The sequence below is a fragment of the Oratosquilla oratoria genome, chromosome 1, assembly GCF_046742065.1.
Source record: "Oratosquilla oratoria isolate Oo_2021 chromosome 1, ASM4674206v1, whole genome shotgun sequence".
In the NCBI taxonomy this organism is placed as follows: domain Eukaryota; kingdom Metazoa; phylum Arthropoda; class Malacostraca; order Stomatopoda; family Squillidae; genus Oratosquilla; species Oratosquilla oratoria.
Window position 1 is genome coordinate 80,383,405 of NC_134777.1, and position 26,375 is coordinate 80,409,779.

At 39.9% G+C, this 26,375-nt stretch overlaps 1 protein-coding gene across 1 annotated transcript in view; it reads right to left on the bottom strand.

Annotated features, from left to right (window-relative positions):
• Nucleotides 1-25,472, bottom strand: part of LOC143018127 (coiled-coil-helix-coiled-coil-helix domain-containing protein 2-like) — a 25,536-nt gene extending 64 nt beyond the window's left edge. Inside the window, exons 1-6 of the mRNA XM_076173294.1 lie at nt 25,327-25,472; nt 25,102-25,191; nt 11,936-12,095; nt 11,597-11,740; nt 389-533; nt 1-208 (exon numbers count right to left, since the gene is read on the bottom strand). The exon at nt 1-208 is cut by the window's left edge and continues 64 nt beyond it. Coding sequence (XP_076029409.1) covers nt 189-208; nt 389-533; nt 11,597-11,740; nt 11,936-12,095; nt 25,102-25,139 — 507 coding nt within the window. The 5' untranslated portion in view covers nt 25,140-25,191; nt 25,327-25,472 and the 3' untranslated portion in view covers nt 1-188. The remainder of the gene's footprint in view (nt 209-388; nt 534-11,596; nt 11,741-11,935; nt 12,096-25,101; nt 25,192-25,326) is intronic.
• Between the last annotated feature and the right edge of the window lie 903 nt (nt 25,473-26,375).

Below are 26,375 nucleotides of genomic sequence, written 5' to 3' on the forward strand. Positions count from 1 at the left end.
ATTTAAAATAAAAGGCTATGTATATATTTAAACATCTCCACTGGGTTTCTGGCTGTCTGCATTCTTCAGTTATTTTATTTATTCCCTCATATTTAATTTCTAAATGCTACCTTTTCAGTAATAACAGATGAATAACAATTCTGAACTAAATCAAGGATAATTCATTTTCTATGTGGAGACTTGCTTTCTTAAGCGAATGTTGGCCCATCTGATGAAAAACACAACATATTACTAGAATGAAACTCCTCAGTTCTCATTGACTACAAACAAAATTCAAGACTATGTATACTATTATACTGTTTAACTGATTCTAGGTTAAATACTATTATGGTCAATTTGTGAACAAAATGTTGACTATACAATGGGACAACATAATGCATATATTTACCTGCTTGTCGTGCCTTGCATTGTCTAAGGGCCTCATTGAAACCTTCACACACCGATATATCTGACTGGGTCTGAGCACACTGGAGGAATTGCTTCACTTCCCAAGCACAAGGTCCTGTTGGCTCAGATGGTCCCTGAGAGGCATACTGTAAAACAGAAACATATATTCTGCCAATCTGCCATACTTCAGCTTTTATACTTGGTGCCCCACTTCCCTCTTACAGGCCACCTGCAGCTTCGAGAAAGCCAGCACCAGCCACTAATGGGTCTCTTAGTGAAGGCATACTGTAATGTCTACTAAATGTCAATGATGATGTGTTCTGTGTGCAATCAATAAATCCACCTACCCAGGTCTCATTTTCAGGAGAACCATGGCTCCAAAATGACCACAAACAGCCACTTGACTAGCACACCACACAAGTTACTCACAGAAGAGATTCTGCAATGTGCTGGTGAGATGCTAGTTGTTTAAACAGTAGTAGAAAGAAATATAGCAGGAGCCATGAAAATAGGGAGGGAGGGGTGGTGAATGAGAGTGGAGTATGTGGGGATGAAATGGGTGGGAGTGGATTACCTTTGACTTTGGCTACCTCCCTTGTACATACATATACCAAAGGCTTTTTCCCCCTTACAAGGGAGGTAGCCAAAAAGGAAAAGGCATAAAAACCATTCCCACCCATTCCATCTCTAATACACTCCACTCCACTCCCCTCCACCCTCCCTCTTATCTTGGCACCTCCTGTATGACGGGTCATCCCTGTATCTTGTCCATTGCCCTGGGTCAGAGGCAGTGTCGCAAGACACAGCACATCCATAGCAAGGCCGCTTTATTAAATCGGCGACCCCCTCTCTCTGTCCCCTCATGTAGAAAAGGAGAAGACGGGGAGAAATCCCTTCGGGATGCGTCAAATTTTTTTCACACATACTACCTCACCCCCCATCCCACCCATTCCACCTCATGCATCACATCATCATCCATATACAACCATTCTCCATTCACCCGTCTTCTGTCCTCTCCCATCCTTCCTCAACAGACATTCTCCTCTTCCCCAAAGCCCCTTTCACCCCATCCATCCATCTCATCCTACATTGCCCCCCTCATGTTCACTCCCTCCACATCTGCCTTCCATATCTTTTACTAGTCTTTCTTCACTCATTCTTTCCATGTGTCCAAACCATCCCAATACTCTTTCATCCACCCTATCTCCAACTCCCTTACCACCTCTATTCTCCTCCTCACCTCCTCATTTCTCACTCTATCCAGCCTAGTAACCCCCATCATACTTCTCAGACACCTCATCTCAAACACATTCAAACTCCTTCTCTCTTCTTCTCTTATGTTCCATATTTCTGCCCCATACAGTGCTCATGGTACAATCACTCCTTCATACAATCTCCTCTTAGCATCCATTCCCAAATGTCTATTCCTCATTACACTCTTTAATCCACCAAGGCATTTACTTGCTTCTATCAATCTACATTCTACCTCCACTCCTCCCTTTCCTGCCACATCCGCACCCAAGTATCTAAAACTATCCACTTCCTCCAGTCACTCTCCCTTAATGCTCACTTCCAGTCTGCTGACACTTTCACCCCTTGTACATCTCATCACCTTACTTTTACCCACATTTATCTTCAACTTTCTTCTTTCACACACTCTCCCAAACTCTATCACCAACTTCCTCAGTCCCTCCTCTGATTCTGCTACAAGCACAGTGTCGTCCACAAAAAACAGCTGGCTCAGTTTCCTCTTTCCTCTATTTTCTTTAAACATCTCTAATCCCTGACCCACAACCCTTGCATTTACCTCTCGCACTACCCCATCCATGTATAAGTTGAACAGCCAGGGTGACATAACACATCGCTGACGAAGTCCCACCTTTACCTCAAACCACTCACTCTCCATTTCTAATCCTGACACATGCTCTACTACTCTGGTAAAAACTCTTGACAGCTCCTAGATGCTTTCCTCCTATCCCGTATACCTACAAAACCTCCCACAGTGCCTTCCTGTCTACCCTGTCATAAGCCTTTTCCAGATCCATAAAAGCCCAAAAGACATCCTTACCTTTTCCTATAGCTTTCTCATATATCTGTCTTACCACAAAAATCTGATCTATGCAACCTCTACCTGTCCTAAATCCACACTGTTCCTTGCCAATTACTCCTTCTGTTCCTCTCCTAATCCTCTCAATCAAGATTCTCCCTTGTAAGGGGGAAGAAAGCTCTTGGTATATATGATGCAGCCTGAGGGGATTTCTCCCCGTCTTCACTTTTTGTGCATGGGGGGACAGACGGGGGTGGAGGTTGCCAATTAAATGAAGGGGCCTTGCCGTGGATGTGCAGTGTCTTGCAACACTGCTTCTGACCCAGGGCAGTGGATGAGATGCAGGGATGACCCATCATCCAGGAGGAGCCAAGATAAGTGGGAGGGAGGGGGCAAATGGGAGTGGAGTATATAGGGATGGAATGGGTGGGAATGGATTTTATGCCTTTGTTTTATGGCTACCTCCTTTGTAAGGGAGAAAAAAACCTTTGGTGTATATATGTATGTAGAAATAAAAATAACTAATCTACCCACCCACCCCCAAATTAACTCTTTTTTTAATTTCCACATGAGGGGATGGAGAGGGGGGGGGGGGTTGCCATGAAAGAGAAGTGCCCATACTATAGATGTGCTGTGTCTTGTTGCATTGCTTCTAACCCACGCATGAGGAACTAACATGAGTGGGAAGCATGTGTAGTGGATGGGAGTGGAATGGATGCATACCTTTGATTTGTCTACCTTCCTTATATGGGGGAAGAAGCTCTTGATATAAAGATAGTCCCACATCTCCAATCATAGAGACAAGGAGAGCTACTCCAGCACACATATCACAAATGTCATCCTATAGATATAAACAAGGCATGCAATGAAGTTCCTAAACACATACTATAAAACAAGATAAAATAATCATGCAGACAGATATTCAAAATTACAAGAAATGGCTAACAAACTTCTTAGTAGGCAGACAATGTACAATAACCCAAACCAAATTTCTGGGATGAAAACACTGTACAATGAAGTACCCCTTGGAGCAATACCCTCACCTATGCTTTTAACCTGACCTAAGACTAGATCCAGAGCATAACACCAAAGCACACCTATGCATGCATAACAACTAAGCACACCAATACTGGTTAAAAGCAACCAAGCTTACTAGACAAATTAGAATAGTCTGAAAAATAATATAATGGAGGTCACAGCCCCAATCAATAAATTAATCTCTTGATCCAGGTCACTTGCTGGAGAGTTATAGCCACCAAATTCATAAGTCATTTAAGGAAGTAATAGTGTGCTGTTGTCTTGGGATAGTGTGGGGCAGCTTGATACTGTGGTTAGTGCTGGTACCACCTTAAAACTGGATGGTGTCTTGATCAAAAGTGTGCCAGTATGATTTTTGCTTCACTTGAAAAGGATTTTTCTGTGGGACTGATATTGGTGGGGTAGGTGTGTAGTATTGAGCTAAGAGGTCTTAAAGAGCATGTTTTCTGATCTGGAAGTGAACGAGTCTTCAACATCAGATCATCTGCATAGGTGAACATTTTGGTGTTATGTTCTGGATATGGTGTTAGAAATCATCAATAACTTTACTCATTTTAGACACATAAATCAATGAAACATGTATGATAATTAGGACTAATGTATAACGGTAATTTTTTTTTCATACAAAATACATATTGAAGAAGCTGGTGTATGAGTAAAAAAAAATTGGAAGATTATCAATGGTCCATTGCTTTTTTTGGGAATGTCCCCTTTGGGGCTACAGGGAGAAGGATGCCTATTCCTATCCCCATTCTGTTTTTGTCGCTTTATATGAATTAAGTGGAAATACTTGCTGGCAGTATTCTTTTCCCCCACCACAGAGTTCGGCAAAATGAGAAAATAAATATTAAGAGAAGTGGTACAGGAAAATAACAAGAGTGGAGGAACAGCATAATGGAGGTATGTCACAGTATAATAAAGTATCATAATTTTTCTATGGATACAGATTTCCTCTACAACAGACAAAATGATGTGTGGCTCTGGTCTGTAGGGGTGCCCAATACAGATCCTAAAGTATCCAGGAAAAAATTGTAGTGGAGAGCTGATGGTGGAGATGTGTCTAGACAGATGATAGCAAATACAGTGTTTAGGAAGAAAGTCAAGCATAATTACACATGGGAGAGGGTAGTGGATGGAAGGGTGGCAGATAGTGTGTTAATAGACTATACATAGGTAACCAGGATAGTAGGAAGAGTTAAGAATGTACATGTTCTAAGGGGAGAGAGCGGGTTAATATCGGATCATTTTTTGGTGGGAGGTAAGTTGGGAGTGGACGTTAGATGGAGAAAGGAAAAGGACAGAAGATATTGAGGTGCTTAAAGTGAAATGCTTAAATGAGAAAGAAAAGGAGTACAAGAAGAAGGTGAGAGAGGAGTGGGAGGGAGCGAAGGAATGGGGACAGTTCAAGGAGGGAGTCACAAGGTGTGCAAAGATGTGTGGAACAAGGAGGATGGGAGGAAATAGAAGGAAGGGTAGCGAGTGGTGGGATGAGGAAGCAAATAAGGTTGTAGAAGAGATGATGTGAGCATTCACAGATTGGTTACAAAACAGTATGAGAGAATCATATGAGAGGTACAAAGATAATAGAAGTAAACCATACGATAAAGGAGGCAAAGAGGAGAGATGTGAAATGGGGTAAGAGTATGACAAAATTTTGAAAGTAATAAAAAGATGTTTTGGAAAGAAATTAAGAGAGGGAGAGGAGGCGAATCAAGTAGAGAAGAAAAGGTAGAAGGTGCAGATGGAGAGATAATAATGAAAGCGAAAGTAGTAAGAGGAAGATGGGTAGAGTACATAAGAACATGAGAATGAGACTGCAAGAGACCATGAGGCCTACACTAGGCAGTTCCATGTCCATTACCACCTGTCATCCCTATCCATAAAGTTGTCTAACCATTTCTTAAAACAACTAATAGTTTCAGTGCTCACTACATAGTTACTGAACCTGTTCCATTTGTTGACCACCCTGTTAGTAAACCCATTCTTGCCTATTTCATTCTTAAATCTAAATTTGTCCAGTTTAAATCCATTACTGTGAGTCCTGCCCTGTTGTCTTAATATGACGAACTTGTTTGTCACCCTTGTTAAAACCTTTGATCCACTTAAACACCCTGAACTCTGTTTTTCCAGAGTGTAAGTTAGGGTATGGATGATGTTGTGATGCATGAGGTGGAATGGGGGGTGAGGTAGTATGTGTGAGCAAAATTTGATGCAGCCCGAAGGGATTTCTCCACGTCTTTTCCTTTTATGCATGGGGGGACGGAGGGGGGGTTACCGATTTAATGAAGCGGCCTTGCTGTGGATGTGCTGTGTCTTGCGAGACTGCTTCTGACCCAGGGCAGTGGACAAGGTGCAGGGATGACCCGTCATCCAGGAGGTGCTAAGATAAGAGGGAGGGTGGAGGGGTGTGGAGTGTATTCAGGGATGGAATGGGTGGGAATGATTTTATGCCTTTTCCTTTTTGGCTACCTCCCTTGTAAGGGGGAAAAAGCCTTGGTATATGTATGTATGTATGTAAGTTAAGGTGCTTAAGCCTCTTTTCATAAAGTAAATTTCTGAGCCCTTGTATCATTTTGGTCATTCTCTGTACTAATTCTAGTGAACTGTTGTCCATTCTATAAGACAGAGACCAAAAGTGTACTGCATAATCAAGGATGGGTCTAATGCTAGACAGAGTTTGATAATTATCTCTGCACTTCTATTCATAACCATCCTACCAATGAAATCTAATATTCTGCTTGCTTTATTCCTGAATTTAAAATCAGGACTCACTACAACTCAAATCTCTCTCACACTCAGTTCTCTCTAAAAACATGTTATCTAAGCTATATCTATTTTCGGGGTTGTGTAGCCCTATGTTTAACACACTGCATTTTGAGATATTGAAGTTCATTTGCCATTTCACCGACAATGTGAACAATTTGTTAAGATCATCTTGCAGAATCTTGGCATCATATCTTGACCTAATTTGGCGACTTATTTTAGTGTCATCCTCAAACTTACTAACATCCCATTGTCCAAGTCATTCATATACATAATGAGCAATAAAGGACCCAAAAACCCAGCCCTGGGGGACCCTACTAGAACCAACCAACCCAATTTGGATTTTACACCATTTATAATGACCCACTGTTTTCTGTTACTAATCCAAGCTCAAATCCATTCCAACACTTTTCCTCCTATGACATGGGCTTTGATTTTATTTAGTAGTCTCTGGTGAGGCACTTTGTTGAATGCTTTGCTAAAGTCCAGGTACATACATATACCAAGGCTTTTTCCCCCTTACAAGGGAGTTAGCCAAAAAGGAAAAGATATAAAATCGCTCCCACCCATTCTATCCCTGAATACACTCCACACCCCTCCACCCTCCCTCTTATCTTAGCACCTCCTGGATGATGGGTCATCCATGCACCTTGTTTACTGCCCTGGGTCAGAAGCAGTGTCGCAAGACACAGCACATCCACAGCAAGGCCGCTTCATTAAATCGGCGACCCCTCCCTCTCCGTCCACCCATGCATAAAGGGAGAAGACGGGGAGAAATCCCTTCGGGGGTTTGGTCAAATTTTGCTCACACATACTACCTCACCCCCCATCCCCCCACCCATTCCACCTCATGCATCACATCATCCATATACAACCATTCTCCATTCACCCCTGACTTCTGTCCTCTCCTGTCCTTCCTCAACAGACATTCCCCTCTTCCCCAAAGCCCCCTTCACCCCATCCATCCACCTCATACTAGAACATCTCCTCGTGTTCACTCCCTCCACATCTGCCTTCCATACCTCTTTTACTAGTCTTTCTTCACTCATTCTTTCCATGTGTCCAAACCATCCTAATACTTTCATCAACCCTATCTCCCAACTCCCTTTCCACCCCCGTTCTTCTCCTCACCTCCTCATTTCTCATTCTATCTAGCCTAGTAACCCCCATCATACTTCTCAGACACCTCATCTCAAACACATTCAAACTCCTCCTCTCTTCCTCTCTTATGTTCCATGTTTCTGCCCCATACAGTGCTGTTGGCACAATCACTCCTTCATACAGTCTCCTCTTAGCATCCATTCCCAAATGTCTATTCCTCATTACACTCTTCAATCCACCAAGGCGTTTACTCTCTTCTCTCAATCTACAGTCTACCTCCACTTTCACTCCACCTTTTCCTGCCACATTTGCACCCAAGTATCTAAAACTATCCACTTCCTCCAGTCGCTCTCCCTTAATGCTCACTTTCAGTCTACTGCCACTTTCACCCCTTGTGCATCTCATCACCTTACTTTTACCCACATTTATCTTCAGCTTTCTTCTATCACATACTCTCCCAAACTCTGTCACCAGCTTCCTCAGTCCCTCCTCCGATCCTGCCACAAGTGCAGTGTCGTCAGCAAACAACAGCTGGCTCACCTCCCACTTTTCTCCATTTTCTTTAACCATCTCCAATCCCTGACCCACTACCCTTGCATTTACCTCTCGCACTACCCCATCCATGTATAAGTTGAACAGCCAGGGTGACATAACGCATCCTTGACGAAATCCCACCTTTACCTCAAACCACTCACTCTCTCCATTTCTAATCCTGACACAAGCTCTACTACTCCCATAAAAACTCTTGACAGCTCCTAGAAGCTTTCCTCCTATCCCATATATCTGCATAACCTCCCACAGTGCCTTTCCGTCTACCCTATTGTAAGCCTTTTCCAGATCCATAAAAGCCCAAAAAAACATCCTTCCCCTTTCCTATAGCTTTCTCACATATTTGTCTTACCACAAAGATCTGATCTACACAACCTCTACCCGTCCTAAATCCACACTGTTCCTCACCAATTACTCCCTCTGTTCATTTCCTAATCCTCTCAATCAAGATCCTCCCATAAGCCTTCCCAACTACACTTAACAAGCTAATCCCTCTGAAACTACTACATTCACACTTGTCCTCTTTAAATGAAAAGGAAAAGGAGAAGGAGTACAAGAAGAAGCTGAAGGAGGAGTGGGAGGGAGTGAAGGATACAGTAGAGCTAGGTGTGGAGGAGGAATAGGGATGGTTCAAGGAGGGAGTCAAAAAGCGTGCAAGGATGGTGTGTGGAACAAGAAGGACAGGAGGAAAGAGAAGGAAGGGTACTGAATGGTGGGATGTGGAAACAAAGAAGGTTGTAGAAGAGAAGAATCAAGCTTTCACAGATTGGTTACAAAATAGGACGAGGGAGTCATATGAAAGGTACAAAGAAAAGAAAAGAGAAGTAAAGCAAAAGGTAAAGGATGCAAAGAGGAGAGCAGATGTGAAGTGGGGTAAGAGTATGACAGAAAATTTTGAAAGTAATAAAAAGATGTTCTGGAAAGAAATTAAGAGGGGAAGAGGAGGCGAATCAAGTAGAGAAGAAAAAGTAAAAGGTACAGATGGAGAGATGATAATGGAAGAGAAGGCAGTAAGGGGAAGATGGGCAGAATATTTTAGGGAGTTGCTAAATGTGAAGGAGGATAGGGAGGGAAAGATAGTTGCAGTGGGAAATGCTAAGAAAATGACCGTGATGAGTGAGGAAAATGGAGGAGAAATAAGGAAGGATGAAGTGAAGGCAGTTGTTAAGATGATGAAAGCAGGTAAGGCACCTGGTCTGGATGGATGCCATGCAGAATGTCTAAAAAAAGGAGGTACAGTGATGGTGGACTGGCTGGTGAGGTTATTTAATGTTTGCTGGAGAGAGGGTAGAGTGCCGGAAGACTGGAGGAGTGCCTGTATAGTTCCACCTTACTAAAGTCCAGGTACATACATATACCAAGGCTTTTTCCCCCTTACAAGGGGGGTAGCCAAAAAGGAAAAGGCACAAAATCACTCCCACCCATTCCATCCCTGAATACACTCCACACCCCTCCACCCTCCCTCTTATCTTAGCACCTCCTGGATGACGGGAGTTGCTAAATGTGAAAGAAGATAAGGTGGGTAGTAGCACTGGGAAGCACTAAGATGACAGTGATGAGTGAGGAAAATGGAGGAGAAATAAGGAAGGATGAGGTGAAGGCAGTTATTAAGATGAGAATAGGTAAGGCACCTGGGTTGGATAGGTGTCATGCAGAATATCTAAAAAAAAAGGAGGTACAGTGATGGTGGGCTGGCTGGTAAGGTTATTTAATGATTGTTTAAAGAGGGTAGAACGCCAGAGGACTGGAGGAGTGCCTGTATAGTTCCACTTCACAAGGAAAAAGGGGGCAAGTGTGAGTGTAGTAGTTTCAGAGGGATTAGCTTGTTAAGTGTAGTTGGGAAGGCTTATGGGAGGGTTTTGATTGAGAGGATTAGGAGAGGAACAGAGGGAGTAACTGGTGAGGAACAGTGTGGGTTTAGGACAGGTAGGGGTTGTGTGGATCAGATTTTTGCAGTAAGACAGATATGTGAGAAAGCTTTAGGAAAAGGTAAAGATGTTTTTTGGACCTTTATGGATTTGGAAAAGGTTTATGACAGGGTAGACGGGAAGGGACTGTGAGAGGTATTGCAGATATATAGGATAGTGGGAAAGCTTATAAGAGCAGTCAAGAGTATTTACAACAATAATAGAGTTTGTGTTAAAATCAGAAATGAAGAGCGAGTGGTTTGAGGTAAAGGTGGGACTTCGCCAAGAATGTGTTATGTCATCTTGGCTGTTCAATTTATACATGGATGGGGTGGTGCGAGAGGTAAAGCAAGGGTGGTGGGTCAAGGATTGGAGATGGTTAAAGAAAATGGAGAAAAGTGGGAGATAAGCCAGCTGTTGTTTGCTAATGACACTGGGCTTGTAGCAGGATCAGGAGATGGATTGAGGAAGTTAGTCACAGAGTCTGGGAGGGTGTGCAATAGAAGAAAGTTGAAGATAAATGTGGGTAAAAGGTGATGAGATGTACAAGGGGAGAAAGTGGAAGCAGTTTGGAAGTAAGTATTAAGGGAGAGAGACTGGAGGAAGTGGGTAGTTTTAGATACTTGGTTGCAAATGTGGCTGGAAAGGGAGAAGTGGTGGAGGTAGAATGTAGATTGAGAGAAGCAACTAAATGCCTTGGGGGAAAGTATAATGAGAAACAGACATTTGGGAATGGATGCTAAGGAGATTGTACGAAGGAGTGATTGTGCCAACAGCACTGTATGGGACAAACATGGAACATAAGAGAGGAAGAGTTTGAATGTGTTTGAGATAAGGTGCCTGAGAAGTATGATAGGTGTTACTAGGCTGAATACAGTGAGAAACAAGGTGAGGAGGAGAACAGGGGTGGAAAGGGAATTGGGAGATAGGGTTGATGAAAGAGTATTGGGACGGTTTGGACACATGGAGAGAATTAGTGAAGAAAGACTAGTAAAAGGTGTGGAAGGCAGAGGTAGGAGTGAACATGATGGGGCAACCAAGGATGAGATGGATGGATGGGGTAAAAGGGGCATTGGGAAAGAGGGGAATGTCTGTTGAGGAAGGCAGAAGACATAAGATAGAGGTGAATGGAGAATGGTTGTGTATGGATGATGCTGTGATGCATGAAAGGGAGTGGGTGGGGGATGGGAGGTGAGGGAGAATGTGTGAAAAATAAATTGATGCAGCCCACAGAGATTTTTCCCTGTCTTCTCCATTTCTGCATGAGGGGATGGAGAGAGAGAGAGAGAGAGAGAGAGAGAGAGAGAGAGAGAGAGAGAGAGAGAGAGAGAGAGAGAGAGAGAGAGAGAGAGAGAGAGAGAGAGAGAGAGAGAGAGAGAGAGAGAGAGAGAGAGGGGGGGGGTCACCAATTCAATGAAGTGGCCCAGCTATGCATGTGCTGTGTCTTGCTACACTGTTTCTGACCCAGGGCAGTGGGCAAGAAGCAGGGATGTCCCATCATCCAGTAGGAGCCAAGATGAGAAGGAGAGATGGATGGGAGTGGAATATTGGAAGGGGGGGGGGTTTGGAAAGGGCAGGAGTGGATTTTATGCCTTTGTTTAGTGGCTACCTCCCTTTCTAAGGGGGAAAAGGCATTTGGTATATGTATCAATAGTCCTATAATCCTTTACTGCTCACAATTGATACCAATAAAATGGTAACCCCTTCCTGCTTATGTGCCAAAACTGACACTTCATCTACCACCTAACAAAACAAATCCTACATTGCATTTTGCATGGGTTGGAGGAACCAGTGGGCATCTTACCTGCTGTGGTGGTGCTGGTGCATAACCCTGGTACTGTGGATATCCTTCTGCTTGGGCAGGCTGAGCAGGAGCTGCCTGAGCAGGAGCTGCCTGAGGTTGACTTGAACTGCCACCTCCAGTAAGTGCATGTCCAACTACATGGCCCTTAAATGAATTATACCAAATAAATGTACCACTAAACAATACAAAAGGAATAATCATGGTTCCTTGTAGCAAATCTCAAGAGAAACAAGATTCAAAGTAAAATTCTATAATAAAACTATCTAAATTTTAATTACAGTACTTTTAATTTTCATCAATCACCCTATGACTCACTCCCTACATAAAGATAATACATACAACTGTAGATCCTATTGCCACTCCACCAGCTGTTGCTGCCATCTGAGCAAACAAGCCAGGTTGCTTAGGAGCAGCTGCAGCTGGGGGAGGTGCAGGTGCAGCAGCTGGAGGTGGGGGAGGTGCTGGCCTGGGTGGTGGTGGTGGTGGTGGAGCTGCTCTTCTATAAAAGTGATACAAGCACTAATTATGACAATTACCAATATAAAACAAATAAAAAATATATATCTAAGGAAAGAATCAAAATACTAGTATACACCAAAATCTAAATTCACCTATACTTAAAAAATGGGCAATGCTCCCCATTTTGCAGAGCCACCACAGCAGGTACCTGTCATTAGTACCTCAGCCAATGAATTTTCCTCTTAGGAAAATCACTTGTCAGTTATCAGTGTGCTCAAAACCAAATTCAAAATCAGTCCATAAGTAGAATGATTACAGAGAGTGTAGTCAATAGATTCCAGGTTACTTCAATGAAGATTCCAAGTGAAAATTAGCTCATGAAAATTAAATATATTTTGTCCAATAGCTTTTGATGCAATCCTAATTATTCTAATACTAACATTGCAAATCACAATCTTAGGGGGAATACAGGTAAAGCTTTTGTTTTTTGGTCAGAGAACTACATGACATTCTCAAGCACAATTTTGGAAAAACCAGGCCAAAATTATAATATTCAAAAGTTAAATACTTACTTTTTTTGAAAGCTAAAAAAATGCATATCTTTGGGTCAGAAGCAGTGTCGCAAGACACAGCACATCCACAGCAAGGCTATTTCATAAAATCGGTGGCCCCTCTCTCCGTCCCCCCATGCAGAAAAGGAGAAGACAGGGAGAAATGCCCTCGGGCTACGTCAATCTTCTCTCACACATACTACCTCACCCCCCATCCCCCACCCATTCCACCTCATACATCACAACCTCATCCATACACAACCATTCTCTATTCAGCACTGTCTTCTGTCCTCTCCCGTCCTTCCTCTACAGACATTCCCCTCCTCCCCAAAGGCCCCCCTACCCCATCCATTCATCCCACCCCAGGCCGCCCCTTCATGTTTACTCCCTCCACTTCTGCCTTCCACACTTCTTTTACTAGTCTTTCTTCACTCATTCTTTCCGTGTCCAAACCATCCCAACACTCTTTCATCCACCCTGTCTCCCAACTCCCTTACCACCCCTGTTCTCCTCCTCACCTCCTCATTTCTAACTCTATCCAGCCTAGTAACCCCTATCATACTTCTCAGACACCTCATCTCAAACAAAGAACAATGGATAGGAATGACAAACATAGAGAAGGAAGATTAATGTACAACAAAACGGACTTTGTAAAACTAAGAAAAAAATTCCAAAACACAAACTGGGATAAATTCTCTAAAGAGGAAACAAAATTGGAAGACAAATGGAACATATTCAAAGAAAAGTACAAGGAAGGATTAACAAATATGTACCAAAAAAGAAACAAAGAGATCTACATAAAATGTTGTTTTAACAAAAGGTGTAGTGAGGCTAGAGACAGGAGAGACACAGCCTGGAAAAGATGGAAAAAAGATAAAAAACTTCCAAATGGCAAACATATATAAAACTTAGGAACGAAAATGTGAATATACACAGGAAAGAAAAAAGAAATTATGAAAAAGATATTATAGATAAATGAAAGGATCAACCTAAACTCTTTTACAGATATATAAATGAAAAACTAAAGGATAAACATGAAATAGTGAAATTGTGTGAAGGAGATAAAGAATATATAGATGACACAGAGATGGCAGAAGTTATGATCAGACATTTCAGGTCTGTTTTTACAATTGAGAGCTCACAATCTTGGAAGATGAACAACAAGAAAGATCACCCATGATGAAAGAAATAAAGGTAAAAAAAAAAAAAAAAAAAAAAAAAAAAAATAAGAGACCAGATAAAAAGCCTAGATGTCAGGAAATTGCATGGACCAGATGGAATTGCAAATTGGATACTGAGTGTATAGATGAACTGATAGATAAACTATACAAGATAATTGACTTCTCCCTCAAAGAGGGAAAGGTGCTGCAAGATTGGAAAGATGTAAACATAGTACCAATATATAAAGGAGGAAATAGGGAAGATCCTACAAACTTCAGACTGGTATCCCTTACAAGCACAGTAGCAAAAATATGTGAAAAGGTCATCAGAAACAAATGGACCAAACACTTGGAAGAAAATAATAATAAATCCCAAACAATTCGGCTTTAGAAGTGTAAGATCATGCACCACAAACCTAATTTGCTTTTACTCAAGATTAATTGAGATAATACAAGAAAGAGAAGGCTGGGCAGATTGCGCCTTCTTGGATTTGCAGAAGGCATTCTACAAAGTACCACATAAAAAATTAATAAGAAAATTTGAAATAATAGGAGGAATACAAGGTAAAATGCTGGAATGGATGAAGGATTTCTTAACTGGAAGAAAAATGAGAGTGGTACTTAAAGACACCTCACCTCAGACACCTCATCTCAAACACATTCAAACTCCTTCTCTCTTCCTCTCTTATGTTCCATGTTTCTGCCCCATATAGTGCTCTTGGTACAATCACTCCTTCATACAGTCTCCTCTTAGCATCCATTCCCAAATGTCTATTCCTCATTACACTTTTTAATCCAGCAAGGCATTTACTCACTTCTCTCAATCTACATGATACCTCCATTCCACCTTTTCCTGCCACATTTGCACCCAAGTATCTAAAACTATCCACTTCCTCCAGTCGCTCTCCCTTAATGCTCACTTTCAGTCTGCTGCCATTTTCACCCCTTGTACATCGCATCACCTTACTTTTACCCACATCTATCATCAGCTTTCTTCTTTCACACCTCTACCCGTCCTAATTCCACACTGTTCCTCACCAATTACTCCCTCTGTTCCTCTCCTAATCCTCTCAATCAAGATCCTCCCATAAGCATTCACAACTACACTTAACAAGCTGAAACTACTACATTCACACTTGTTCCCTTTTCCTTTGTAAAGTGGAACTATACAGGCACTCCTCCAGTCATCCAGCACTCTACCCTCTTTCCAGCAAACATTAAATAACCTCACCAGCTGGTCCACCATCACTGTACCTCCCTTTTTTTAGACATTCTTCATGGCATCCATCCAGACCAGGTGCCTTACCTGCTTTCACCATCTTAACAACTGCCTTCACTTCATCCTTATTTCTCCTCCATTATCCTCACTCATGACAGTCATTCTCTTAGCACTTCCCACTGCAACTATCTTTCTCTCCCTATCCTCCTTCACATTTAGCAACTCCCTAAAAATTCTGCCCATCTTCCCCTAACTGCCTTCTCTTCCATCTTCTCCATCTGCACCTTTTACCTTTTCTTCTTACTTGATTTGCCTTCCAAACAATTGGAAGAAAATAAAATAGTAAACCCTAAACAATTTGGCTTTAGAAGTGAAATATCGTGTACCACAAACCTAATTTGCTTTTACTCAAGATTAATTGAGATAATACAAGAAAGAGATGGCTGGGCAGATTGCGCCTTCTTGGATTTGCAGAAGGCATTCGATAAAGTACCACACAATAAATTAACAAGAAAAATTGAAATAATAGGAGGAATACAAGGTAAGCCACTGGAGTGGATGAAGGATTTTTTAATTGGGAGAAAAATGAGAATGGTACTTAGAGACAAAAATTTGAAGTGGCAAGATGTGAAAAGTGGTGTCCTGCAAGACTGTATTGGCTCCTTTAAGGTTTCCCATATATATAAATGATATGGATGAGGGAGTAAATTGTTACATGAACTTCTTTACTGATGATGGTAAATTACTCAAGAGAGTGATAACAGAAGATTGCAGATCGCTACAAGAAGACATAGACAAAATATGGGAATGTAGTCAGAAATGTGAGATGAACTTCAATATTAAGAAATGCATAATGGAATTTGGAAAAAGCAAAAATTGAGTATCAGGTCAATATAGAATTGGAAACAAAGAAGTCAAAAAAGTCAATTCAGAAAGGGACCTGGGAGTAATCATCTCAAGTGACTTGATACCTGATAAACATGTCAATAAATTATTTGGAGGGACTTTTAACTTATTAAGATCAATGAAAGTTGCCTTTGACTACATAGATGAGGAGATGGTAAAAAAAATAGTGGCTACACTAATAAGACCTAAACTAGAATATGCTGCAACACTATGGGCACCTGGCACAAAGAAGAACATAAGAAAATGAAAGAATCTAAACAGCAGTGACAAAAATGGCATCTACACTGTCAAATCTGACATACGAACAAAGATTGGAGAAATTACATGTCAACACTGGAACAGAAGAAAAAGAGGTGATTTACTGACCATTTACAAAATTATGAAAGGGATGGAAATTCTTGATAGAGACGACTTATTAAAGTGGGACAGAAGAGAAACAAGAGGACATGAAAAGAAATTAAAGGACAGTTATAAAAGACCTGAATAGGAATAGCTTCCCACATAGAGTGATTGATGTCTGGAACAAACTAAATGGAGAAACAGTGAATGCCAAAACTATACACAATTCACTACGAGCATAGCTCTTGTCCCATAAAATACAACTAGGTAAATACAATTTCCTCTTATCATCCATTCCCAAACGTCTATTTCTCATTACACTTTTTAATCCACCAAGGCACTTACTCGCTTCTCTCAATCTACATTCTACCTCCACTCCTCCCTTTCCTGCTACATTTGCACCTAGATTTAGTATATTTTCTTCCAAGTGTTTAATCCATTTATTTCTAATAACTTTTTTTGCATATTTTTGCAGTTGTGCTTATAAGGGATACCGGTCTATAATTTGTTGGATTTTCTTTGTTTCCTTTATATATTGGTATTATATTTGCATTTTTCCAATCTTGTGGTACTTTTCCTTCTTTGAGTGAGAAGTAAATTATCTTGTGTATTTTGTCTGTAACTTCATCTATACATTCTTTCAATATCCAGTTTGCTATTCCATCGGGCCCATATGACTTTCTGACATCAAGATTCTTTATTTGGTCTCTTATTTCTTTCTGTGTCACAGTTATTTTTTTTAATCTTTAGATCCTTCTTGCTGTCCTTCATCCCAAATTTGTGAGCTTTCAATTGTAAATACAGATCTAAAATGCCTGGCCATTACTTCAGTCATTTCTAAGTCTATATATTCTGTTTCCTTCACATAGTTTCACTATTTCATGTTTGTCTTTAAGTTTTTCATTTACATATCTGTAAAATGGTTTATGTTGGTCTTTGCATTTGTCTTTATATCTTTTTCATATTTATTCATTTATTTATTTTTTATTTTTTGTTCTCTACATATGTCAACATATACATTCATCCATGTATATATTGAACAGCCAAGGCGACATAATGCATCCCTGGTGAAGTTCCACCTTTACCTCAAACCACTCACTCTTTCCATTTCTAACTCTAACACCCGCTTTATTACTGTCATAAAAATTCTTGACTACTCTTAACAGCATTCCTCCTATACCATATATCTGCAATACCTCCCACACTGCCTTCCTATCTACCCTGCCATAAGCCTTTTCCAAATCAACAAAGGGCCAAAAAATATCCTTACCTTTTCCTATAGCTTTCTCCTTGCCACAAAAATCTGATCCATGCAACCCCCACCTGTCCTAAACCCACTGTTCCTCACTAATTACTCCCTGTTCCTCTCCTAATCATCTCAAAACACTCTCATAAGCCTTCACAATTACATTCAACAATCAGATTCCTCTGAAACCACTACACTCACACTTGTCCTCTTTTCTCTTGTGAAGTGCAAATATACAGGCACTCTTCCAGTCCACTACACTTTTAGACAAACATGATATATATATATATATATACACACACACACATACACAGGGTGCGAGGGATATTTGAGGACACAATATTTTCATTGTTACTATCTTCAATCGGATTAATATACATTTTTGTCTTGACAGACACCCATGGCAGACATTATAACAAAAGAAATGAAAAGACACGCAGTTATCATCACTCTGTGTGGAATACAGTGATTTAGAAATTGCCAAGTTTCTGAATATTGCAAGATTCTTCATTCACTAAGTTTGTGTAGGAATGAAAGCCACTGGTGACAACATTGCAACTGTATCTACGAGGAAAAGGCACTACAGATGTTAGGATACTATAAGAACACCACAGCTTATCAACCAAATTCAAATATTATTGATGTTAATCCTGGAAAATCAATGAGGGGTACTACCAGAGAACTTCAGGTGGTGTCAGAGTGGCTTATCAGAACTGTGGTGCACGAGCACATTCTTTATAAGTTGTATGTGCTACGGAGGGGTCAGTTCATGTCTCCAAAGTCAGGAAAACTGCTTGACTCATGCAAAGTTGTTGCTTTGCAAGATTAAAAACAATAACGAGGATGGCATGCTTTGATTTTTTTTTTCCAACAAGAAGAACTTCGACCAAGACAGTTTAACAGGAATGATAGTTATGTGCAGATCCTGCAGCAGTTCCCACGGTAATGCACACAAAATTGTAAAATTTCCAGTAATGGTGATTATTTTAGCTGGTAGCAACAAAATGAAAGGATGGTAAATTAGTCTATTCTAACCTATCCTAACCTACCTAACATAACCTATGTAACCTAACCTATATTTAGTAATTTGGTACCTCAAATTCTAAAGATCATCCTGGTCATCATCGTCGTCGCAGATGTTGATGGCCTGATTATTATTGTACCTTGGGCAATTAACAGATGATGGCAGAACCCTGTGTTCTCTCATAAAGTCCAAGGAAGCCCTATTGTCTTTGTAACAGCACTTATTAACATCACCTGGAGTTGGAGAACACCCAGTCCACAATGTGAAAGCTATCATCTGATAGTGACTGGACTGGCATGGCATCCAGACCGTATCCTATTGGCTTTTTTCTTTTAGTAAATTTACTTCAGCCAAGAAAATCGCATATTACGTTCATGTATTATAATTTACAAAATTAATATCTAATTTTCTAATGCTATATCACATAGGTGTACACAACTAAAATACATACATATACCAAGGCTTTTTCCCCCTTACAAGGGAGGTAGTCAAAAAGGAAAAGGCATAAAATCATTCCCACCCATTCCATCCCTAAATACACTCCACACCCCTCCACCCTCCCTCTTCCCTCTTATCTTAGCACCTCCTGGATGACGGGTCATCCCTGCACCTTGTTTACTGCCCTGGGTCAGAAGCAGTGTCGCAAGACACAGCACATCCACAGCAAGGCCGCTTCATTAAATTGGCGACCCCCCCCTCTCCATCCCCCCATTGCATAAAAGGAGAGGACGGGGAGAAATCCCTTCGGGCTGTGTCAAATTTTGCTCACACATACTACCTCACCCCCCATTCCACTTCATGCATCACAACATCATCCATATACAACCATTCTCCACTCACCCCTGTCTTCTGTCCTCTCCCGTCCTTCCTCAACAGACATTCCCCTCTTCCTCAAAGCCCCCTTCACCCCATCCATCCACCTCATCCTAGGACGTCCCCTCATGTTCACTCCCTCCACATCTGCCTTCCATACCTCTTTTACTAGTCATTCTTCACTCATTCTTTCAATGTGTCCAAACCATCCTAATACTCTTTCATCAACCCTATCTCCCAACTCCCTTTCCACTCCTGTTCTCCTCCTCATTTCTCACTCTACCTAGCCTAGTAACCCCATCATACTTCTCAGACACCTCATCTCAAACACATTCAAACTCCTTCTCTCTTCCTCTCTTATGTTCCATGTTTCTGCCCCATACAGTGCTGTTGGCACAATCACTCCTTCATACAGTCTCCTCTTAGCATCCATTCCCAAATGTCTATTCCTCATTACTCTATTTAATCCACCAAGGCACTTACTCACTTCTCTTAATCTACATTCTACCTCCACTCCACCTTTTTCTGCCACATTTGCACCCAAGTATCTAAAACTATCCACTTCCTCCAGTCGCTCTCCCTTAATGCTCACTTCCAGTCTACTGCCACTTTCACCCTTTGTACAACTAAAATAATATCAAAAAAAGAGAAAGAGGAGACCTGCTGACCATTTACAGAATCATGAAAGGCACAGAAGTAATTGACAGAGAGTAGTTACTAAATTGGGATAAGAGAAATAAAAGGGGACATGAAAAGAAATTCAAAAACGATAGATATAGACCTGAAAAAAAAAGTTTTCCACACAGAGTGGTATCTGGAACAAACTGGATAAAACAATAGTGTGTCCAAAAACTATACACGAATTTAAAAACAAACTAGCATAGCTCCCCTTCCCATAAGATACAATCAGGTAAATACTACACTTATGTGACTGGATGCCATAACCAAAAACCCTGCTTTCCTAATATTTCCCTATGATTACAGGAGGATGGAGATGAAACCATTGGTTTGCAACTGAAACTGGTATCAGAATAATCAAAATAACATCAAAAGCTATTGGACATTGGAAATTTCAGCATTAAATCTGATGTAGACATGATCATGTAGATGGCTCTAACCTAACCTAACCCAAATACTTCAGAAAAAAATTCCTTCTCCCTGTGTAAATCTTAGGGAGGACTAAACCTTGAACTGAAGTGATATAAACGAAACTGGATAGTACCTAATTTAACCTGGTAATTTTTTAGAAGTGCACACCTATGCTATATTACAAATGAAAATTATTAATTTTGTAAATTACAATACATCAATGTAATAAGCAATTTTCTTGGTGGAAACCAGTAACAAAAAAATTGCTAAAACAAATTTACTATTGAACAAAGTCACAGCAGTTGAGTGATACACCATGACTGTTTTGATAGATGCTGAGGTCAAAGAAATGAAAGGATGATAAATTCATTTCTTCTAACCTAACGTGTATCTAGTAATTCAGTACCTCAAACTCTAAAGATCATCCTGGTTGTTGTCGTTGTCACGGATGCCAACAGCCTGATTATTATTGTACCTAGGGCAATTAATAGATGATGGCAGAACCCTGTGTTCTCTCAAAGTCCAACGAAACCCTATTGTCTTTGTAACAGCACTTATTAATGTCACCTGGAGTTAGTAAACACCTGATCCACAATGTGAAAGCCATCGTCTGACAGGGACTGGATTGGACAGACAATAACATGGCATCTCAACCGTATCCTAGTGGTTTCGTTCAATAGTAGATTTGCTTGTAGCAAGTTTTTTTGTTATTTATTTCCACCCAGAAAATCACATATTACGTACATGAAGGTAAAATTTTAGTTGTGTACACCTATGCGATATAGTAATAAAAAATTAATTATTAATTTTGTAACTTATAATAGATCAACATATGCAATTTTCTAGGTGGAAATCAATAACAAAAAAAAAGTTGCTAAAACGTATTTTCTGACAAACGAAGGTGCGGCAATTGAATGATATGCCATGTTTGTTTTGATAGGTGCCGAATTCAAAGAAATGAATGGATGATAAATTAGTCTATTCTAACCTATCCTAATCTAGTTAATCTACATGACCTAACCAATGTTTTCTAATTCAGTGCCTCAAATTCTAAAGATCATCTGGGTCGTCGTCATCATCACATATGTTGATGGCCTGGCTATTATTGTACCTCGGGCAATTAACAGACAACGGCAGAACCCCGCGTTCTCTCTAAGTCTAAGGTAGCCCTATCGTCTTTGTGACAGTACTTATTAACATCATTTGGAGTTGGAGAACATCTGGTTCACAACGTGTAAGTACGGGCACAAAATTAAAAAAGAAAAAAAGAATAACCTTTAAATCATTGTTGCATATGAAAGACAACTTTATTAGAAACAAAATGCTTTTTAAATCTTTGAAATAGCTTGAAAAATAAGGGAGATACGATTTTTTTAATTATTTTTAGCCCGCATTTTTGGCTAGACTTTACCATAACAAATTTGTTAAGATTTCGGTAAAGAAATACACATTAACTCTAAACCACTGGTCCAATTTTATTAAAATTCAGATTACCTGAGGTTATATGGATCAACAAATCACATGAGCATGTCAAAAACAATGTCAGACATCTCCATCATACCATATTTGCCTTTTCATGGCAACCATGAAGTTGTCAATTTTCAGATTATCATCAATGAAATCCAAAACCACTGGCCCAATTGACATGCAACTTGGCATGTGAAGGTTTTATGGGTTAACAAATCACCTGAGCATGTCATTAACATTGCAGGACCTTCTTCTTATACTATTCTTACTAACACCTATTATGTTGCCATGGCAACTGTTGTCAATTTAGAAATAATCAATAAAATCCAAACCGCTGGCCCAGTTGACATGCAACTTGACATGTGAAGGTTTTATGGGTCAACAAATCTCCTGAGCATGTCAAAAACAATGCAGGACCTTCCTTTTATACTGTTCTTACTAACATCTATCACAGTGGTTCCCAAACTTTTTTCTGTCATTTCCCCCCTGCACCCAGTTCAACCATCCAGATTTCCCCCTTCATGTGTATGAGGGAAAAAGTAGTTAAAACACACTGCAACTATTTACTGTACTAATTTATTTTTCAAATGTACATATATACTGATAAATAGGTATTCTCTCTCTCTCTCAGACATGAGAAAATTCATCTGAGATCTTTTTAGTTAGTAGGTAGTGTAATTATTTCCCCCCTGGTAAGTTCAAATTTCCCCCCAGGGGGAAATTTTCCCCAGTTTGGGAACCACTGATCTATCATGTTGCCATGGCAATTGTTGTCAATTTAGAAATAATAAAATCCAAACCCCTGGCACAACTGACATGCAACTTGGCATGTGAAGGTTTTATGGGTCAACAAATCACTTGAGCATATCAAAAACAAAGCAGGACCTTCCTTTTATACTGTTCTTACTAACATCTATCATGTTGCCATGGCAACTGTTGTCAATTTAGAAATAATCAATAAAATCCAAACTGCTGGCCCAACTGACATGCAACTTGGCATGTAAAGGTTTTATGGGTCAAAAAATCTCCTGAGCATGTCAAAAACAATGCAGGACTTTCCTCTTACACCGTTCTTACTGACACCTATCACGTTGTCATGGCAATGATATGTCAAATAGGCATCTAAGCTTCAAGAAACTTAGATTGCACAACTGCGCTATTACCAATGATTTCAAAGTTGCTCATATCCGGTAGAATAGAGGCTAATAAACAACATTATTATATTAAATATTGTATGATTTAGTTACTTGTCTTTACACTTTTACTCGGCAAACTAATTTTACAAGGCTAATATAAAAAATTGTGTTGAAATCGGTAAGAATTAGTAAAGTTTTGAAGAACTGGGCATAAACTTGTTTAACAACAAGATAATTTTAATACCCAGCGCATGTGCTGAACGCTCCAAGCATTCAAACTAAGCCAAACAAAAATAAAAATCCAACAGGGCGCAAAAGATGGCGATAGCGGCGCCGTGCATGGTTTCGCACGTGACTATATGCCTATATGTATTGCCATTAAGCTCAAATGTCGATTAATCAACGATTTTAAGCTTATCGTTTCCAGAAGAAAATGGGTTGAAAAATATGTTTATTTAGGTTAAAATTTTGTTCATTGATGCTTTACCTTAAAAGTTTTACTCGGACAACTATTTTGCCGAGGTTGATAACCAAACTTCCGTTTAAATCGGTGAAAAAAAAATTGTATTTCAAGAATTGGGCATACACTTGCACAACAAGATAATTTGAATACTTTGTGCATGTGCTGAACGATGCAAGCATTCAAACTGAGGCATATTTATTTAAGCGGGCAGCAAAAGATTGCGTTGTAAACAGTAGACATGCGATCATGGCGCCACGAGCGGATGCGCCCGTATCTACAACGTGAAAGCAGTTGTCTGATGTGACTGGACAGGCATGGCGTCCATACTGTATCCTAGAAACTTCATTCATTAATAAATCTGCTTGTAGAAAGGTTTCTTATTCTTTATTTCCACTAAGAAAATCCCACATTATACATTCATGAATCATGTATTATAATTTACAAAATATTTAATTTTCTATTGCTACATCACATAGGTGTGCACGACCAAAATAATACCTTCATGTATTACAATTTACAAAATTAATATTTATTTTTCTAATGCTATATCGTGTAGGTGCACAACTAAAACATACCGGACAATTTATAGTTTCACCCAACCATAGAATTTGATATGTGGCTTATGTGTTCCTGGTGAGAAATGTTGTGATATGAACAATGGTGTACATCATTTCCATCGCTTTTGAAATAATTAAGTATTGAAGTTATACACTTATGCCTACATCTCCCGAACGATCTGGGGGGACGTGTGGGAAATTGGGGTTTTTGGGTGGGGAAGACTAATAAATGGAGTAATGTGTATTGCAAAACAGATATAAAATGAACAAAAACATAAAAAATAAATAAATAAATAAAAATCACATTCTATGGCCGGAGTCCAGTGGTAGCCATCTTTGTGTTTACCAACGAATCGAACAATGTCTCGCTAGATGTGTCACACTTAGCGAAGTCCACTCCAGCCGCACACGACTTCCTAACCGTAAACTAACGTTACCTCCGTTAGGTTAGGTTAGTTTACTTTAGTTACCAAGTCTTGCGCGAGCGGCTAATCTAGCGCTTCTGGTCACAAAAATTTACAACCATTAGTAAACAAACATGACGCTGCGTGCGGTACCCGCTGATATGGGATATTTTTGTTATTTATGGGTTTCTTTAGTCTTCTTCATTTTACACCTGTTTAGCAACGCACATTACTCCATTTATTAGTCTCCCCCACCCAAAAACCACAATTTCCCACACGTCCCCCCCAGTTCGTTCAGGAGATGTAGGCATAAGACAAGTGTATAACTTAAATACTTAATCACTTCTAAAGTACGCATTTGCAACAGATTGATATACACCATCATTCATATCACAACATTTCTCACCAGATACACATAAGCCACATATCAAATTCTATGGTTGGGTGAAACTATAAATTGACCAAAATACTTTCTTAAGTTCTAATTATCTAATACCTTTATCCTATCAGTAAACAACAGCTTAAAGTAAAAGTTTAAACCTTGAAGAAGCTCAAATCCAATGTAATAATGCAAAGTCAACTTTCATGACAGGATTTAAGCCTTACAGTTTCTAGAAGCTTGTCTTCTATGCAAATTCAAGCTTTGTGTAAACAAATGTATTCCAAACTTACGGGGGTGCACGAGGGGCGAATCCACCACGACGGGGCATGATTACTTTCTTGAATGGACTGCCGGTAAAGAACGACCTTCTAGTGCCCTATCTGCACCAAAATCAAGGTAACTTTCATTACTATTTGTGAATTAGGACAGCTTTTCACACGAAAATGCAATAACTACATACTACATGGGAGTATAAGAGTTTTTTAGTATATAAATTCCTTCTACCCGAAACTCACTGAACTATTTCTGCTCCTTTTACGCAAGACACCGTGTTGTCTATGCAATGTTTTGATTTCGGACTAGTGGATGCAGAAGTATTATAAAATATTTTAGATTAATTTCACCATGAAGTAAAGACTAAAATATATTACAGATAAAATTGTAATGAATTTCAGATGTTTTTATATTGACTGCAATGTTAGATATATTTTTACTTTAGATGTTTCATACACATGGGTAAAATACGATAATTTCATCATATGGTCTGCTACAACAGTACAAGATTTTAACTATTCAAAAGTATTCAGTCTGCAGAGATCTCGGCTGAATATTCAAAAGTATTCACTCTGCAGAGATCTCGGCTGAATATTCACTCTGCAGAGATCTCGGCTGAATATTCACTCTGCAGAGATCTCGGCTGAATATTCACTCTGCAGAGATCTCGGCTGAATAGTCTTGTATTTGATGGTTGATGTTTGAAGTTACTGTGTCCATTAGCTACGCACCAGAGATGGATCTCCACTGAGGCCTCCTGGAAGGCGAGCCTCTGTACCACGGTGACGGTGGCTTAATCCTGATTTAAGGTTGTATGTATGATGAGAAGTGTTAACTGAAAATGTATATAAATTATCAAAAGGGCTAATAAAAATTATTAGGGTGTTTTCTAAACCATTCAAGGCGCGGAAATAATGCAAATTTTAGATCTAGCTTTACCAATTAAAAAGATTTAACCATTGAACAGCCTGAACAAAATACCAAAATGCATCAAATGAGTAATTAGGCGCAGTGAAGATTTACACTATTGTTATCTAACCTTCCACATGATCAAAATTGGATGACAAGAACTTCTGTATGATATTTATAGTGGGAGAGCTAAGACATATGATTGTTCGCTGAAGAGTAGAAATATGCCACTTAGTCCATTAATAAATCTACCCTCAAGGATTAAAAAAAAGCGACAGTAACACTTTCCCAGGCCAATATAAGAGCCGGTCAGTGATCGATTAAAAATGCCAATTCACCTATATACTAACTGTCGTTTGTTTCTGTTGCAGGTTTCAGTAGA